Below are 19018 nucleotides of genomic sequence, written 5' to 3' on the forward strand. Positions count from 1 at the left end.
ATTCCCAGTCATCAGACAGGAATACTGAGTTCCAGACAGGTTAGGGCTCAAGGCACATCCTAGGGCAGTGATGGCGAACCTATGACACTCATGTCAGAGGTGACACATGAACTCATTTTTTTGGTTGATTTTTTTTGTTAAATGGCATTTAAATATATAAAATAAATATCAAAAATATAAATCTTTGTTTTACTATGGTTGCAAATATCAAAAAATTTCTATATGTCACATGATACCAGAGTTAAGTTAGGGTTTTTCAAAATGCTGACTGGCTGAGCTCAAAAGATTCACCATCACTGACTCTCCTAGGGGAGCTGAAGGCAAAACAATAGATGATTCTGTGAACTGTGTGGAGATAACGCCCTGGGGCAGTGGCTCCTCCACCCCCACTCACACACTGTATAAGGGCCAGGAGGCCTCAGAAGGATGCCCAGCTGCCCAGCCTGTCGACACGGAACCACCCTGCCCAGACCATGGGAGCTCCTCGCCTCAGCGCCTTTCACATCCTACAGGGTGAGAATCTGGGGACCCTATGGGAGGAGTAAGAGAACTCCTGGTAGCACCCCTTTGGTGCCTCCATTTTCCAGTCTCCCCATACCACCCCCACCCATGGAGAGATATGAGGGACCGCTGGCAGCTCTGGGCCTGATATGGAGGAAGCCACATGGTTAGGCGGGAGCCATGACACATGGGAGAGCAGCTGGCAGTGCCCGAGTACCCTCATGCCTGGGCAGGAACCCCCGGGTGCTCTAAGGGTCTGTTCCCCACCCCAAGAGGGATCTCGACGCTCCTTCCAGATCCACTTTGGAAGCTGCTCCCTAAGAGGGGAAACTGAAGCAGGTGGAAGAGAGGGGGCGAATGAGTGCTGTGACCCCCTAGGAAGTCACTCTTAACAGATAGCAGAGAGGGGGTTAGGGAGCAAAGGGGGACCCTTCCACAATGAGGTGACCCCCATTGTGTGGCAAGGGATGCCCCAGAGATCCCCCTCTTTTGCTTCCCCAGACCCAGCTGGGACTCAGCTGTGCGCTTAAGGGCTTTACTGTTCTGGGTTGAACCTGAGCTCTGCTGTGACTTCCCCCTTGCCTCCCTTCCTGCCCCACCCAGGGAGGCTCTAACCGTTATCAGTTATCGGGTTATCAGGGCAGCTCATTGCCTGAGCAACCAGGCAACACAGAGTTAAAAAATGACATTTGGGTGCCACTCAGAACTTCCCCAGTCCACAGGGATGGGGATCCCTATGCTGGCCCAGTGTGCCAGGCACAAGCTGTTTTCTATAGCTTTATGAAGGTGAGGTGTAATTGACATAGCATGTAATTAGCCTGTTGCATGGTTACAATTAGATGACTTTTAGTAAATTTGCCGAGTCCGTGTGGAGCACAGCTGAAGGGGGCGATGTGTCAGGGGCCAAGTCACAGAGCCCCTGATCCTCACTTTCCACGTCTGTGAAATGGGGCAGAGCAAGGCTGGTCTCCACTTTACAGGCTTGTGTTAAGGGTTGAGTCCTGGTTCACAGTGAGAATTAAGTAACATTATTATTGCTTTTGTTGTTGTTGTTGTTGTTGTTAATGTTACTATTATTATTATTTCACTGGTAGGTCTGGGGGATGGGCTGCAGGAGGGGGATCCTTAGCAGGAGGGGTAAGGAGAGAATGACTGCCCCACCCCTGCCACAGGGGCCCCAGGCAGGAATCTGACTGCTCAGGGCTCAGCTAGGGGAATGCAAACCAGATGGGACTGGGAGCAGTGGCCAGCCACCCTTCTCCAGGCTCCTGTTTGGGTGGCTTCCTGGGCCCCAGGTGGAGGTCGGGCCCAGCAGCCTCTGTGGTGGGGCAGGAAAGCTCAGCTCAGCACAGAGAACCCCCTCCCTGCAGACTCTGGGGAACTTGACCCCTCACTTCCATCTTCCCCAGCCCCCTCTTCACCAGATTCTCCATAAGCCTTTTCTGGGCTCTGAGCCTCAGTTTGTCCATCTGCAGAGTGGGCATAAACAGAGCCTCTGTCTCCTTAGGGCAGTTGTGAACATGGACGATGCTACTGGGGCTTTGGGAGCTGGGGACCAATCGGCTCAGGACCCACCCTGCCAGGGAAGTCACTTTGTGGTCTGTCCTACAAAGAGGAAGTGGGTTTCCACCAAAGGGAGAACTAACCAAACCCTGTGGCCAGAGAGGAGGAAGACAGGAGTTCTAGCCTGTTCACCGCATCTGTGAGGGCCTTGGGGAGGGTGTGGAGGTCTTGGCCCTCTGCTGGCCTGAGGGGTATCAAGTTTTTCCATTGGGACTGAGTGCTCAGGGGCCCTCTAGTCTGCAACCTTCACAGCTCCTCAAGTTGTGCTCACAATGACCAACCCCAAAATTCCCCTGGGAGCCCCTCCATGGGGGACTGGGAGCCATGCGTTATCCCTTCATTTGGCCCAGGAAGTGACTCACACCTGCCCTGCCTCCCTGGCCCCCATCCCTCCACCTGCTGCCCCCATCTGGCCTCCTTGGATTATCTGGGTCTGGGCTGCCTCCCCAGCATCTCTAGATCTCCAGGGACTGGATGGATCCTCAAGACCTCCCCATACCCAACATGCTGCCCAGGGGCCCTCCCTCTCTCCCTTCCCCTTCTGTTTCTGTATCAAGATCTCAATCTCTCTATCTCTCCACATCTCTTTTTCTCTCCGTGTCTCTCTGTCTAATCTCTGGCATCTGTGTCTCTCCCTTTCTAGGAGTTCCCCGTTTCTCTGTCCATCTCTCTAGATCACTGTCTTCCTAACTCTGCCTCTCTGTTTCCCTCTCCATTTCTGTGTCTTCTGTCTGCCTCTCATCTCTTCATTTTCTCTGCATCTTTATCTCCTTGTCTGTCTCTCTGATGAACAGGTCCTCTCTAGACCCCCTGTTGACTTAAGAAGAACCCCCAGAACATGCCCTGGGATGGGGTGCCCCTGAGCAGCAGGAAGAGCAGGATTGGGGGGCCCGTGCAGCACCACCCCTAACATGAGCCCCCAGCATCTTCTTGTGTGCAGGGAGCCAGGGTGTGAAATGTCACCACTGGGTCCCAAGCTGGTCGTTGTGGTGGACAGATGTGGGTGCAGTGTGCTTGCACCTGTGTCCCTGAGGAAGGGTGTGGGCCAGAGCACCTTAGATTTGGGGGATCTGAGAGGACACCTGGCCCAACCCCTTCATTTTTACACAAAGAAATTACGGCAGTAAGCACTTTGACACACCAGGCAGTACTTGTCTGCTTAACTCTCACACTCTAGGAAATGGGCCCCCTCTTCATCCCCATCCTACAGAAGGGGAAACTGAGGAACTGAGGCACCTGACCAAGGTCTGGGATTAGAACCAAGGCCATCTGGCTCCAGTATGTTTCCTGAACTGCTGCCCACAGGTCAGCAGAAGCCAAGACCCGTGCCAGGCTCAGGCCCCTCCCCATCCTTCAGTTCCTGAAAGCCACCTTCAGGCGATGAGTGCAGACCCTCTGGCCATGGGCATTGGAGGCCAGGGAGGTGCCACCTGCCCACTCTCTCCTTGAGAAACAGACAGAGCCCGAGCCTGGGAGGGGTGAGCCGCCCCTTCCCTCAGATGTGTCACCATCAGGCCTCCCTTCCCTGTTCTGTGTCCCCCCTGACCCTCCATCTCTCTGTTCCAGCGCTGTGTGTCCTGCTGATTCTGTTGGAAGATGGACCCCAGAGCACCAGGGGTGAGTCTGCCGGGAGTAACTCAGTCCCCACCCAGAGTCCCAACCCCACCTGCACCTCTCAGCCCAGGCAGGAGAAAGGCCTGTTGCAGAGGAAGCTTAGGTTTGCCCCTCCCAACACCCCTCCCCAGCCTCTGGCTCAACCCTCATCTTCTGACCATGGTCTCCGTCCCACAGCCTCTGCCTGTCCCCGGCGATGCCCTGCAAACTCCAAATGTCTCAATGGCACTGCCTGTCGCTGTGATCCGGGATTCAAATCTTCATCTGGGGAGATTGACATCAGCTACAAGGATCTTTGTGACGGTACAGAGGCTTGGGGTGGTGGAGGGCTACATGGAGACGGGATGGTGGTTGGTGGCCTCAGCCTTTGTTCTCAGACCATCATGAAGGACAGAGAAAAGAGAAAGAAAAAGAAATGAAGGTGGAAAATGAGAAGTGAATAAACATGGCTTCGTACAGAGGGAAGACTGGGGCGGGGGATGCAGAGCTTCCACTCACCCACCACTTCAGCACTTGCTCCTGTATCTAAATCCAGGAGACAGACAGAAAGCTGAGCAGAGCAGAGCTGATTTAGTGGGTTTCAGGAATGGCTTGCTCCAGCCACAGCAATGTTGCCTGAGCCTAATTATTTCCCAAAAGACACTGATTGACCATCAGGCTCCATGCTAGGTGTGGGACCAGGCTCTCTGCCCGGAGGGCACTCATGGCTTTGGGAGGTGACCCTTTATCCCGTTTTGTTGCAGACATTGACGAATGTGAACAAGGCAAGCTAGAGACTCTCTGTGGAAGAGAGGCAGACTGCCATAACACGAAGGGGAGCTACTACTGCACATGCATCCCAGGATACAGGCTTGTTTCTGGGGCAGCAAAGTTCAGTGATGCTAGTGAGAACACATGTCAAGGTAAGAATGACCCTGCATCTTCCATCTCCCTGTCCATGACACTTGGAGTCACCAGAGCCATTCCTGCGGCATACAGGGTGCCAGGCCCTGGTGATAGGTGCAGCCCCCAGGTCTGAGTGGGACAAGTGTGCCTGTGCCTGTCCCACTAGCACAGAGAGGCAGGGTGGCATGAGAGCCAAGGCCCCAAGTCCTGGTATTGCTATCTGACAGCTGTGTATGCAGTGCCAGCCAGGACACTTATTCAGAAATCATTGGTAATATGCAAGATGTGATAATATTATTGTGATTCTGTGTAAAAGAGAGGGGGGGGAGCATATCTTTTACAGATAAAAACAAAAGGAGCTTTTCCTTTTCTTAATTGTATGACCTTGGACACGTTCTTCACCTGTCTGTGCCTCGGTTTACCCATCTGTAAAAGGGAGTGACAATGGTGCTTACCTCACAGAATCGCTGGGAAAGTATATGAGATCATAGAGCACATCACAGTGGTGGCTGTTGGGTGTTTAGACTACACTCATTCTGATCTAACACACCCTCTCCGGGTTGGACATCCCAGGGGATGTACCCCGGGTGGCTACTCAGAACAGCTGGCCTGGCCCATCCCCTCACCAGGGACCCAAGAGGAGCCAGGCCTTCATGATCATCAGGCTTTGCCCCTTTCCAGGGAGAGCAGGTGGGCAGGGAAGGGGCTTCAGGCATCCGCAGACAGTTGGAGCCAGCAGTGGTCAGGAGAAGCCATGACTCACCCAGAGACAGGGGGTTAGTGAAGAATACAGAGAGGGGAGGAGGAGGCTGAGCTGGAGATCCTGGGGGCTCTGAGCCGGGTCCGCAGGCCTGCCCTGTGTGCAGAGGGAGGTGGCAGAGCCTCCTGGTGGGAGGGAAGGGGGCTCATGGCGCAGTGCATTCTAGAACAATATCGTCCTCTTCCCCATCGCCAGTGCCTGCTGGGATGAGACCCGATGCCACCGGAGCCCACACAGGGGCAGCCATGCCAGGCCCTCCCAGACCCCCCGGGCCATGATGGCCCAGGGACGCCCTCAAGAAAATTGCCTCTGGCCCACAGCCCCAGCTGGAGAAGCTGCCTCCTGATACCCTGACCCCAATTCTCAGCCACTCGGCCTCCATCTATCCCCCAAGCAAGCGTCCACCCTGACCCTCACCTGTAACTGCAGTTCTCAGGACGGTGGGCAGCTTGATGACCGGATCCAGATGGGTTACATGTCGGGGGAGGACTGGGTGACGTCGACCTCCCCACCCAGCCCCAAGCTCTGAGAGTTGGGTGAAGGAAGAGGCTCCCACCTGGACCAGGTGACAGGAGGGGGCATCATCGGGGACCATTGCCCCGGGCTCAATCCTCTCCCAAGGAGGTCAACCCAGGTGCCTTGGGGGCCCAGACCATGGGGCTACAGAAGACAGAGCTCAGCCCCTCTAGGCAAGGCCCACAGGTCTGTGTCCCTGGTGGGAGAACAAGGAGCCAGATGACAGACACACCTGCTACTCTTCACCCATCAGCTGCTGCTCCCCGCTCCAGGCACCCAGCCCTTGCCCACCGCTGGCCAAGCTCACATTGGATTCTCATCACTCCCTGCCAGTCCAGGGGATGCCTTCAGGGAGATTAGAAGGGGCACCTTCACCACCACAAGACAGCATGACTGGATGTCAGCCCCACTGCCCTCATGGCCTGGCACCAACTGTCCAGGTGGCCCTGGCCTATCTGGCATCATTTTCACATTCTGGGCCCCGGCCTAAAAGCCTTGTCCGGGAGGGGTCAGGCTCAGGGTGGTTCTCGGTCCATCGCCATGGGCTGGAGTCTAAGCAGTCGTGTGGATGGGAGAGCGCTGTCTCAGCAGAGTCCCAAGGATTCCAAGGAGAGCTCAGCCCACAGCACCACCTGGGGGAGTCAGGACAAAGGCCACCGAAATGAGCCTGCTCAGGGCCTGCAGCACTTCTCCCGCACTTGGTTCCAGGAAGGCCCACCCTGGCCTTTGCCCAAGTCCTCAGGCTGGGACACAGGTGGCAGTGATGTCCCTGCCCTAGCTCAGAGCTGCCCAGAGAGGGATTGGGGTGGGTGGGTTGTGGAGGGAGTCAGAGGGAGGACTTGGACCGCTTCTGGCCACATCTGGACAACAGAACATCTAGGCCACTATGCTTACACATAGGACACAACCATATGAATTAGAAAAGGCACCACTCACCTGGCAGGAGGCAGTGGGGCCTTCTAGACCCTTCCATGGCAAGAAATGTGGCTGACTCCCAGGCTTGAAGGCTGCCCACACTGTAGGAATCCACCACCCTCTCCTTCCCCTTGCAAGTATTGACGAAAGGCATCTGAACCCCAGAATCTGTAAAAGCTGCAGCAACTGTGTCAACACCCATGGCTGCTATACCTGCACGTGCCTGGCAGGATTTGAGCACAACCTGCAGGACCTGAACCTGTGGAAAGGTAGAGGCCCGGGAGGACACTGTGAGGATGGACTGGATGGAGCTGGGAAATAGCCGAAGCAGGTCCACCAGCCTCAGGAGGCAGGAGAAGATTCTCAAGTTTCAAAAATGCCAAGGGCCTGATAACGCTCTGCTTAAGGATTCGCCTCCCCGAAAAGTCCTGCCACAGAGCAGGGCGGTAGAAGGGCCTTCTGGGCTGGGGTTTCCTTCTGGAGCCCCTGTGAGCACCCCCAGACCCTCCCCTTTCCTCATCTTTCCTTGGGATGGTGACGGTGCCCCTTCTGATCCCCCTGAAAGCATCCCCTGGACTGGCAGGAAGTGATGACATGTCCCATGTGAGTTAGGCCAGAGCTGTGGCTTCTGGTTCCCAGAAGGAGACCTGGTCCAGCAGTCAGCAAGACGTAGGCAGGAGTTCTTGGTCAGGAAGTTCTGCCCTCATGACTCACTTTCCCTCCTGGATTTGCCACTTATAAACCATCTTGTAGAAGGTCACTGTAATGTGCTTTGAGAATGAAGTTGAAGGTCACCAGGTGGTGGCATGTGAACTAACGGGTGGGATCCTCAGGCAAAGAGAAGTGGGTGTGGGGAGGGCTTGATGCTCTGGCTTTGTCCTCAGATGTGAATGAATGTTCCTAGGGGCATACACCCCTGCCAAATCCTGGCTGGTGTGGCTCAATAGTTGAATGTAGATCCCTGAACCAAGAGGTCAGTGGTTTGATTTCTGGTCAGGGCTCATGACCGGATTGTGGGCTCCATCCCAATAGGGGGTGTGCAGGAGGTTACCAATCAATGTTTCTATTTCTCTGTCCCTCTCCCTTCCTCTCTCCCTAAAATCAATAAAAACATATTTTTAAAACACACACACACAAAGAACAGTGCCACAAAATGACCCACTGCCACAACACAGAGGGCAGCTATGAGTGCCGTTCCCGCCAAAGCTGGAATCTGATTCCTGGGTCCCCCAATGGCCCACACAACACCGTCTGTGAAGGTTCGGAGTTCAGATCCGATAAATGAACGACATCATTTTTCCTTTGCTGAGCCATCTGAAAGGAAGCTGCCATAAGGAGCTTTGACAGGGAAGGGGGCAGCACTTTCAGCAATGGTGTGTGCCCAGGGCAGGCAGTGAGGAGAGGGCACCTGGGCCGGGCAGGGCTGAGCATCAGATTCTGTTCCAATAATGGCATGAGCGCAGCTCTGTGCACAGCGGTGCCACAGCCCACAGACTCAGCGCATGGGAGCTATCAGTGTGTCAGCCTCCCTGGTTATAAGTACATCACCGGTCCTCCCCCAGTCCATCCTGCCCCACAGGTGGGGGCACAGCTTTGGGATGACACTGGCACACACACAGTCCTGTCCTGTCTACCTTGCAGGAGCGCTCTGAGCTTATGGTGCTTTTACAGTGGAAAATGTCACCACAAGTTTGTATACTGTCAGACTACGTGGCTGTTACACAGGGTGTAGCGGGAGTGTCCTCAGTGTACTTTGAGAGAAGGGGCAGGAGGGTTGTGTGTAGGGAGTAGAAGGAGGGCCTGGTTTGTCCTCAGATGTGGATGATTGTAAACCAGGGCAAAACTCCTGCCACAAATCCACCCAATGCCACAACACGGAGGGCAGCTATGAATGCCGCTGCCGCCCTGGCTGGAAGCCGGTTCCTGGGTCCCCCAATGGCCCACACAACACCGTCTGTGAAGAAGGTTCGGAGTTAAGATCCCATATTCCCAAAGACACACAGCTGAAGTCACCTGATCACATATTCATGGGGAGCCACACGAACCCAGTGCAATGAATGCTGGGGGTGCCCTGCTGGGCCAGGCTTCCATTCTTTGAGACTAAATGGAAAAAGATCTGGGGGTCCTGCAGAAGGAGCTGGGGTACCAAAGGGAAGGCTCCTGGGGGACCCCAGGCAGCAGCTAATTACTATATGGGACAAAGGTATCTAATATCTCACAACCTGTACCTCTGTGGGGGCTGACCTGCTGTGGGTCAGGCCTCTGCACACTACCCATAACCCCTGTGACCACCACTCAGGGATGTGCAGTCAGCAGGTGTCATCACCTCCAGCCAAGGTGTGGGGGGAAAGAAACTGGACATGGGAAGGGGGTGGGGCACGGAGAGGAGAGGGGCCCTGATTCCCTGAATAAACAAAGGACTACTCAGCATGAAAGTAGGGCCTGACCCTAGATCCTGCCTCCAACACACACACTCACACACCTAATGACCTGCTGTTCTGTCCCCTGCAGAGATCTCCTTCCCTACATGGACCCCACCCCCTGGAATCAAGAGTCAGGTGAGTGACTCCAGCTGGGACCAGAAGGCAAGGTCCCTCCACTCAGCCCACCATCCACCCATTTCCCCACGCTCTCCCACCCATGCATGAGGCCTCTAAGGCCTCATCTCTTTTCCCCAGAGTCTCTCTCGCTTCTTTGAAAAAGTCCAGGACCTACGCCAAGACTTCAAGTCTGCTTCAGCCCAGGACACCATCCAGGTAAGGACAGGACCCTGGGGAGGCAGGTGGAGGCATCCCATAGAGACCCTGAGGAAGCCTTGGTCTGGAAGAAGACCAACCCCAACACAATGGCACCCTGCTCTGAGGCCCTGCTCTCCCAGGGTGGGTGGGAAGAGCAGAGCAAGTATTTGTACTCACTGTTAGACCCACGTACACATACTAACACCTTTCCTCTTATTCTGGTCACTGAGCTTGCATTGTCCTTGGTAACCATGACCAGGGATTGACCTCTGAGTGGCAGATTGCACTAGCAAAGACCCAGGAATCCTATCCGTACCACTTTTGTCCCCAAATAGACAGGCACTAGGATCTATTCTCAGAAGCTGAGTGGGCATGGTCTTCCTGAAGCTTCTCTGGCACAAGATCCACTGGTTCTGTGTCCCCATCCCCCCAGGACATCATACAGGAGGTGGATAATCTCCTGGAGAACCCGGGGGACCTGCTTACTCTGCCTCCTTCAGAGCAGCACTTTGTGGCCACTAACCTGCTGACTGGCCGGGAGCACATCCTGAGAGAGATGAGCAAGGCCCTGCCCAATGGGCCACTGACCTTCAGGACAGCTGCAGGAACAGGCAAGTAACCCCGCCTGCCCCCAGGCTCTGCTCTGCCTGCTCCTCACCTCATTGCTCTTCCCATCGACTGGAGCTGAGTGATCACACTTGTACCTCCCTGTTACTCTCATAAACATATTAAGATAAAAGATCAAAAGAAAATGAAAAAAATTATCAATACTAGACATTTTCATTATAATATAAATTATCAGCAGATAAAATAATTATCCTATATAATAAAGAGGTAATATGCAAATTAACCATCACACCCTTGCACAAGATGGCCGCCCCCACATCATCACAAGATGGCCACCATAAGATGGCCAGCAGGGAAGGGCAGTTGGGGGCAACCAGGCCAGAAAGGGAGGGCAGTTGGGGGGGACCAGGCCTGCAGTGGAGGGCAGTTAGGGGTGACTGTGCCAGCAAGGGCGGGCAGTTGGGGGGGATCGGGCCAGCAGGGGAGGGCAGTTGGGAACCATCAGGCTGACAGAGGAGGGCAGTTGGGAGCCATCAGGCTGACAGGGGAGGGTAGTTTGGGACCATCAGGCCAGCAGGAGATCAGTTAAGTGTCAATCAGGTTGGCAGGGAAGTGGTTACAGGATTATCAGGCAGGCAGGCAGGAGAGTGGTTAGGAGCCAGAAGTCCCAGATTGTGAGAGGGATGTCTGACTGCCGGTTTAGGCCTGATCCCACAGGCAGTCGGACATCCCCCGAGGGGTCCCAGATTAGAAAGGGTGCAGGCTGAGCTGAGGAATTCCCCCACCCCAGTGCATGAATTTCATGAACCAGGCCTCTAGTAATAAATAAATTAAGATAAAATAGAAATGGCCTCAACAGAAAACAAATTATTAAATTTGGAGGAATGCATTTTAATATTATCTGATATTTAAGTGATTTTTTTTTTAGGTGAATTTCACGTAACATAAAATCCACCATTTTAATCAAAGTGTACAATTCAGTTGCATTTAATACATTCAGAGTTATACAGCCATCACCTCTATTTCTTTTCTTCTTAATATGTTTTTGTTGATTTCAAAGAGAGGTAGAGGGAGAAGGAGAGAGAGATAGAAACATCAATGATGAGATAAACCAAAGAACCTATATACTTATATGCATAGCCCATGGGCGTAGGGGCTGGCAGGAGGGGGTAAAGAAGGGGAAATTGGGAGATATCTGTAATACTTTCAATAATAAGAAAAATATATTTTAAAAAATATATTTTAGCCCTAGCTGGTTATGCTCAGTGGATAGAGTGTTGGCCTGTGGACTGAAGGGTTCTAGGTTTGATTCCAGTCAAGGGCACATGCCTGGTCTGTGGACTTGATCCCCAATGAGGGTCATGCAGGAGGCAACAGATCAATGATTCTCTCTCATGGATGATGTTTCTGACTCTCTCTCCCTCTCCTTTCCTCTCTGAAATCAATAAAAATATATTTTAAAAATATATATGTATTTTAATAGTGACTGCCTCCTGTATACCCCCTACTGGGGATCAAGCCAGAAAGCTAGGCATGTGCCCTGATTTGGAATCCATCTGTGATCTCTTGGTTCATAGGTTGATGCTCTACCACTGAGCAACACCAGCCAGGCCATCACCTCTATTTCTAGTATTTTTATCACCCCAGAAGTGAGCACTGTACCCACTAAGCCAGTGATGGCGGAACCTATGATACGCATGTCAGAGGTAACACGGGAACTTATTTTTATGATTGATTTTTCTTTGTTAAATGGTATTTAAATATATAAAATAAATATCAAAAATATACATCTTTGTTTCACTATAGTTGCAAATATCAAAAAATTTCTATATTTGACACGGCGCCAGAGTTAATCTAGGGTTTTTCAAAATGCTGACATGCGGAGCTCAAAAGGTTCGCCATCACTGCACTAAGCAGTTATTTCTCATTTCTCCCTCCCCCAGCCCTCAGCAAGCATTTATCTGTTTTCTGTCTCTATGAATTAGCCTATTCTGTACATTTTATATAAATAGAATCACACAATACATGACCTTATAGTCTAGCTTCTTTCACCCAGCATAGTTTTCAAGATCATCCACATGGTAGCATATATCATATGGTTGAATTCTATTCCATTGCAGGTATACACCACCTTTTGTTTATCCATTCATCCATTTATGGACATTGAATTGTTGCCACCCTTTGACTATTGTGAATAGAGTTACTATGATATTGGTGTGCAAGTTACCGTTTGAATAACTGTTTCAGTTCTTTGGGTCCATATGTAGGAGTGGAATTGCTGAGTGATATGCTAATTATATGTTCAACATTTAGGAGCCACCAAACTGTTTTCCAAAATGGCTGTGCCCTCACCCCCAGCAATGTGTGAGGGTTTTATTCTTTACATGCCCAGCAAAACGTCTTACTTCCATTTTGTTTTGGTTTTAGTAAAACCTTTCTAGTGTGTCAGTTGACATCTCATTAGGCCAAGCATGTCAAACTCGTGGCCCACAGGCCACCAGTGGCCCACAACAAATATTTTTGCGGCCCAGCCAATATAGTTGTACATAAGACTACAACATTTCACTAAAGACTGATTACTATAATCATGTTGCACTCATTTCCCTTACGCGCCTTGCATGCAGGTGCACCATTTCTCTCCACTAATACCAGCACCAAATATTTTAGCAGCCGATTGCCAAGTCATTAGTCTTGGACTCATTTGTTTGGTGTGTGCAACAGGAAATATTTCATTTTCGGAGAACAAGAAAAATAGGTTTATTTGCTTTACGCCTATTAATTTGTGCAGTTATTCAGTGTCTGGTAAGTTAATGTTCAAGGAAAAATATTAATTTTTATTAAATTGTTCTATTATTTTATGTTAATGATTACTCATTTATTACAGCCCTTTGTATTCAGCATGTCCCTATCAAAATCAAGTGGTAGTGAAAATAAATGAAAAATTGGTGACAAACATCAAAATTTCCAAGAAAAGTGGGATTTGGAACATTTTTTCTCTGGAGTAAAAATATTCTGCTTCATATGTAATAGTGCTATTATACATTGAAAATTGAAGCTTTTGTTTTTTTTCAGCCCACATAAACTTAAACCTTGTTTATTTGGCCCGTGTTAGACTTTGAGTTTGTCATGCTTGCATTAGGGTTTTGATTGCATTTTCCTAATAACTAGTGATATTTAATATCTTTTCAAGGGATTGTTGAACATTTGTGTATCTTTTTGGGGTAAATGTCTATTCAAGTCCTTTGCCTATTTTTTAATTGGGCTGTTTGGCTTTTTGTTGTTTAGTTTTAAGTGTTCTTTATATATTTGCTAGTAGACCCTTATGAGACATGTGATTTGCTAATATGATTTTCCATCCTATAGATTCTTTTCACTTTCTTTTTTTTAATTAAATCTTTATTGTTCAGATTATTACAGTTGTTCCTCTTTTTTTCCCCCATACCTCCCCTCCACCCGGTTTCCACCCCACCCTCTCCCCCACCCCACTATCCTCATCTATAGGTGTATGACTTTTGTCCAATCTCTTCCTGCACCCCCCACACCCCTTTCCCCCTGAGAATTGTCAGTCCATTCCCTTTCTATGCCCCTGATTCTATTATATTCACCAGTTTATTCTGTTCATCAGATTTTTTATTCACTTGATTTTTAGATTCAGTTATTGATAGATATGTACTTGTTGTTCATAATTTTTATCTTTACCTTTTTTTTCTACTTCCTCTTCTTAAAGAATACCTTTCACCATTTCATGTAGTCCTGGTTTGGTGGTGATGAACTCCTTTAGCTTTTTCTTATCTCTGAAGCTCTTGATCTGACCTTCAATTCTGAATGATAGCTTTGCTGGGTAAAGTAATCTTGGTTGTAGGTTCTTACTATTCATTATTTGAATATTTCTTGCCACTCCCTTCTGGCCTGAATAGTTTCTGTTGAGAAATCAGCTGACAGTCATATGGGTACTCCTTTGTAGGTAACTGTTTTTCTCTTGCTGCTTTTAAGATTCTCTCTTTGTCTTTTGTTCTTGGCATTTTAATATGATGTGTCTTAGTGTGGTCTTCTTTGGATTCCTTTTGTTTGGGGTTCTCTGCGTTTCCTCGACTTGGAAGTCTATTTCATTCACCAGGTAGGGGAAGTTTTCTGTCATTATTTCTTCAAATAGGTTTTCAATATCTTGCTCTCTCTCTTCTTCTGGCACCCCTATAATTTGGATGTTGGTTTGCTTGAAGTTGTGCCAGAGGCTCCTTACACTATCTTCATATTTTTGGATTCTTTTTTCTTTTTGCTTTTCCAGTTGGGTTTCTTTTACTTCTTTGTATTTCAAATCTTTGACTTGATTCTTGCAATCCTCTAGCCTGCTATTGGATCTCTGTATAATATTCTTTATTTCAGTCAGTGTATGCTTATTTTCTATGTGGCCCTTTTTCATAACCTCGAGGGTCTCACTAGATTTCTTGAGGGTCTCACTAAATTTATCAGCGGTTTCTAGAAAATTCTTGAAAAACCTTAGAAGTGTGGTTTTGAACTCTATATCTAGTAGTTTGCTTTCCTCCATTTCTATCATTTGTGACCTGTTTCTTTGTCTCCGCATTTTGGCTGCTTCCCTGTGTTGATAGGGTGGCTATCTGTGCTAGGTGTCCTATAGGGCCCAGTGGCTCAGCCTCCCCAATTACCTGAGGTGGACACTCTTGGTGCACCCCTTTTGGGGCTGTGTGCACACTCTTGTTGTAGTTAAGCCTTGATTATACTTGGTATCACTGGGAGGAATTGACCTCCAGGCCAATTGGCTGTGAGAATGAGCTGTGTCTATGGTGGGAGAACTTCTGTGCTGGAGACACCCTTATGGGGCAAGACTTGCTTCAGTGGGGCTTTGGTGCTCACTGAGTCTGCCCCCTGAGTGTGTCCCTTATGGATCTGAGGGGTTGTAATCTGGATGGTCCTACTCTGACCACTGGTTACACTGGCTCTTGGATCTCTAAGGAGGTGCTGATTTAGCCTCTGCCTGAGGCTACCCAGCAGGAGCTATGGAGAGATCTGCAGATTCCTCTTCTTTGTTTGGGATTTGGAGGTGCCCAGATAAGGCCCAGCTGTGAAGCAATGCAAGCTGCTCTGGGGCCTTGGCCCTTCTTTTGGAAGTTCTGGGTCTCTCTTACCCAGCTGCAGTTTGTTAGGTAATTTTAGATTGCAAAGGGTCAGGCAATTCATATACAAAAGCCTGCACACGACTTGGGGGGGAGGGGCGGGGTCTCATGGAATCAACAGGGCAGAGCAAACAGCTATGACTGCTTCTCAGTCCTGCCCAAAGAGGCCCCGGGTCTCAGTGTCCCATGGTAATCACTGCAAGCACCTATGAGAGAAAGCCTCCCTTGAGTTCTGCCCAATACCAGACAGTCCAGTTTCTCCCCGTATGAGTCTGGGTCCCCAGAGACTCGCCCGGAACTGGAGTTCAGAGCAGTCAGGAGCTTGTGTCTTCCTCTCGATTGAAAAAGACAACCACTTCCTCAGTTGCCAGACCTTTCCAGGCGCGCCTCCGTACTTTTTCACTTTACTCCGGCACCTCCTCTGAGTCTCAGTGTGCTTTTTTCTTTCCTTCTAGTTGTAGAATTTCCTCTCAGCCAGCCTTACTGTGGTCCTGGATGGTGCCCGCTTTGTCTTTTAGTTGTATATTTGAAGTGGTTGTGGGATGCAGCAATTTCAGGTGCTTACCTATGCCGCCATTTTGGTTTTTCTCTTTTCACTTTCTTCATTGTTTTTTTACTTTAATAAATAGATGTGTGAAATTTTGATAAAGGCCATTTTATTTATTTTTTTTCATTTGTGGTACATTTTGTGTCATATCTAAGTATTGATTGCCAAATCCCAGGTCATGAAGATTTACTCCTGTGTGTTCTACTAACTTCAATTTTTATTTTGTTTGTAATATTTTTATTGATTTTATTAGAGTGAGAGGAAGGGAGAGAGATAGAGAGATAGAAACATCGATGAGAGAGAAACATCATTGATTGGCTACCTCCTGCACACACACCACAGGAGATAGAGCCTGCAACCCAGGCATGTGCCCTGTCCTGGAATCAAACGGAGGGTGGGGGGAGAGGGTGCCTCTTGGTTCCTGGGTCAATGCTCAATCACTGAACTACAGGGGCTGTGCCTGACTGCTCTATTTTTAGCTCTTAAATGTAGGTCTTTGACCCATTTTGACCCGATTTTTGTGTATTGTGTGAGGTATGAGTCCATCTTCCTTTTTTCGCTTGTGCAGAGCCAGATGCCCCAGCACCATTTACGGGAGAGACTATTCTTTCCCTCATTGAAGGATTCTGTTGAAAATCGGTTAACCATAAATAAATGGGTTTATTTCTGGAATCTCAATTTTATTTGAGGGTACACATGTCTACTCATATGGCAGTATCATACTGCTCTGGTTACTGTATACTAATAATACATTTTGAAATCAGGAAGTGTGAGTTCTCCAACTTTGTTTTTCATTTTGTTTGGGTATTGGGGCCTCTTGCAATACCATATGAATTTTAGGATGAGCTTTTCCATTTTTGCAAACATAAATATGCTTTTGGAATATTGTTAGTATTGCATTGAATCTGTAGATCACTTTTAGGAATGTTGCCATGTTTAGAATATTAAGTCTTCCAATTCATAATCACAGGATACCTTTCCATTCATTTAGGGTTTTTAAATTTCTTTAGCAATATTTTATAGTTTTCAGTGGACAAGTCTTGAGCCTTCTTGGATAACTTTATTCTTGTTATTTTGTTGAAGATTTTTCCTTCTATGTTCATAATAGTTAATGGTCTATACATTTGGGTTTTTTGTCTTTTTCTAGTTTGGTTTTTAGAGTAATTGGGGCCTCATAAAATTATTCAATGTCCCTTTTCATTCTTTCTTTTAGGAGTGTACAAGAATTTGTGTTAACTCTTCCTTAAATGGTTAGTCGAATTCAGTTCTGAACGTTTCATTTAGAAAGTTTTGATTAGGGATTTGATCTCCTTACTTATGACAGGTCTGTTCACATTCTAGTTCTTCAGTTATTTTATACTTCATGGGTCTGCTGGAATTTGTTTATCTCATTCAGATTATATAATTTGTCGTTTCTCTGATAATCCTTGATAATTCAGATTGATATATATATATATATATATATATATATATATATATATATATATATCTTATGTATACAAAATATGTGTCTTATTATATCATATATATGGCATTATTTGATATACCTATAATAATTTTACAGATAACATTTGGTATATAGTGTAACATAATATATATAAAAGATATCTATACAATAAAATGATATTATAGCTACAACTGCTGGCACAGTTACTAATCTAACTCCCTTACGTAACTCCCACAATTCATAGAACTGTCCCTGGATGTGAAGAAGCAAGGAGACAAGAATATCACCCTGAGCATTAATCAGGCAAAGATGCTGGTGAACTGGGATGTGGTGCAGGACTCAGGTGGCTCAGGTAATGACTAATGTGAAGCAAAGGTCAGTGAGGCTTAAAGTGGAACAAGACACCCATGGATGTGACAAACAGAGAATTAAATATTGAAGGGAAGTCTAGGCTGTGGTGGGTCAAAGGAGAGAATGCATCCCAGAAGGAAGGGGGCCTTTGGGACAACCCAAGATATCAAACTTGTCCTTGTCCTGTAGGCCCTGCTGTGGTGGGCCTTGTCTCCTCTCCAGGGATGTGCAAGTTGCTGGTTGGGGCCCCCCTGGTCCTGGAAACTGAGGAGACACACAAGGGCCTGCAGCAGGAAGTCTCCCCTGTCCTGCTCTCTGATGTCATATCCGCCTTTGTGAGCAACAAGGACACTCAGAACCTCAGCTCCCCAGTCACCTTTGTCTTCAAGCATGTGAGTGCTGGTGAAACGGGGCTGTGGGTGTGGAGGAGGCCTGAGTCCTGGACACAGTCTTGGGGTTCAGGGGCTTTCCCATGGGCGCATCATCTCCCCAGGAAAGCCCATCACAAGCAGGATTTGGGTCAGCATTTCTGAGCAAGAGAAACACCAGCTCACACCTTGCCATGTTCCTACAGTCAGTGACCCCGAGGCCAAAGCAGAAGGTATTCTGTGTCTTCTGGGAGCCTGGCCAGAATGGAAGTGGTCATTGGTCCACCAAAGGCTGCTGGAGGGTGGGCACCGGAGACACCAGCACCGCCTGCCAATGCACCCACCTCAGCAGCTTTGCCGTCCTCATGGCCCACTATGATGTGCAGGTGAGAGCCTTGAGAAGGGACTTTGTTCAGTGTCTATTGCTATGTAATAAACTCCCATGCATGTTGCACCTTAAAAAACATAGTTTATTATTCTGCAATTTATGTGAGTCAATAAATAAACATGGTGCACCTGGGTTGTCCCGTCAGGGTCATACTCAAGCATCTCCATTGAGGATTGCTGTCCTCCATTTCCTTTATCATATTCACATTTCTGTTTTTCTCTCTGTCCTTCCCTCTTTCTCTCTCTCGCATACTTACACTAAATTAATTTTTTTAAAGTTCTCTTATGGATTTAAGATGATTTGAAAAAAAACAGGCAGGAAAAATTTTAATCTTTAAAAAGTAGTCAGTTGCCTTAGCCAGTTTGGCTCAGAGGATAGAGCATCAGCATGCGGACTGAAGGGTCCCGGGTTTGATTCTGGTCAAGGGCACAAGCCCGGGTTGCAGGCTCAATCCCTGGTAGGGGTTGTGCAGAAGGCAGCGATCAATGATTCTCTCTCATCATTGATGTTTCTATCTCTCTCTCTCTCCCTCTCCCTTTCTCTCTGAAATCAATACAAATACATTTTTAAAAATAAATAAAAAATTTGGCTGGAAATATTAATTTTAAGCTACCACCATCATCAGTACTTTTCCTTCTTTAACCAAGGATTTAAATCTGTAAGGAACAGGTGTTTCAGGGATGAGGTGAGTAAGTCCAATGTGGGGAGTTGATCCCTGGACATCGA

General features: G+C 48.4%; 2 protein-coding genes across 2 annotated transcripts in view; both read left to right on the forward strand.

Moving 5' to 3' along the window:
- The first annotated feature begins 437 nt into the window (after window positions 1–437).
- On the forward strand, window positions 438–4835 carry LOC111824013 (CD97 antigen-like). Its single transcript, XM_023747235.1, has 4 exons — window positions 438–513; window positions 3631–3681; window positions 3856–3981; window positions 4422–4835. The coding sequence occupies exons 1-4, from the start codon at window positions 474–476 to the stop codon at window positions 4694–4696; spliced, it is 492 nt and encodes a 163-aa protein (XP_023603003.1). The 5' UTR covers window positions 438–473; the 3' UTR covers window positions 4697–4835.
- Window positions 4836–7907: 3072 nt separating this feature from the next.
- The window catches only part of LOC102434270 (adhesion G protein-coupled receptor E2-like), a 29828-nt gene continuing 18717 nt past the window's right edge, over window positions 7908–19018 (forward strand). Inside the window, exons 1-8 of the mRNA XM_023747234.1 lie at window positions 7908–8013; window positions 8570–8719; window positions 9266–9312; window positions 9433–9510; window positions 9926–10103; window positions 17430–17537; window positions 17759–17938; window positions 18115–18290. Of these exons, the coding sequence (XP_023603002.1) occupies window positions 7908–8013; window positions 8570–8719; window positions 9266–9312; window positions 9433–9510; window positions 9926–10103; window positions 17430–17537; window positions 17759–17938; window positions 18115–18290 (1023 nt within the window). The remainder of the gene's footprint in view (window positions 8014–8569; window positions 8720–9265; window positions 9313–9432; window positions 9511–9925; window positions 10104–17429; window positions 17538–17758; window positions 17939–18114; window positions 18291–19018) is intronic.

Source organism: Myotis lucifugus, unplaced genomic scaffold (assembly GCF_000147115.1).
Source record: "Myotis lucifugus unplaced genomic scaffold, Myoluc2.0 scaffold_818, whole genome shotgun sequence".
In the NCBI taxonomy this organism is placed as follows: domain Eukaryota; kingdom Metazoa; phylum Chordata; class Mammalia; order Chiroptera; family Vespertilionidae; genus Myotis; species Myotis lucifugus.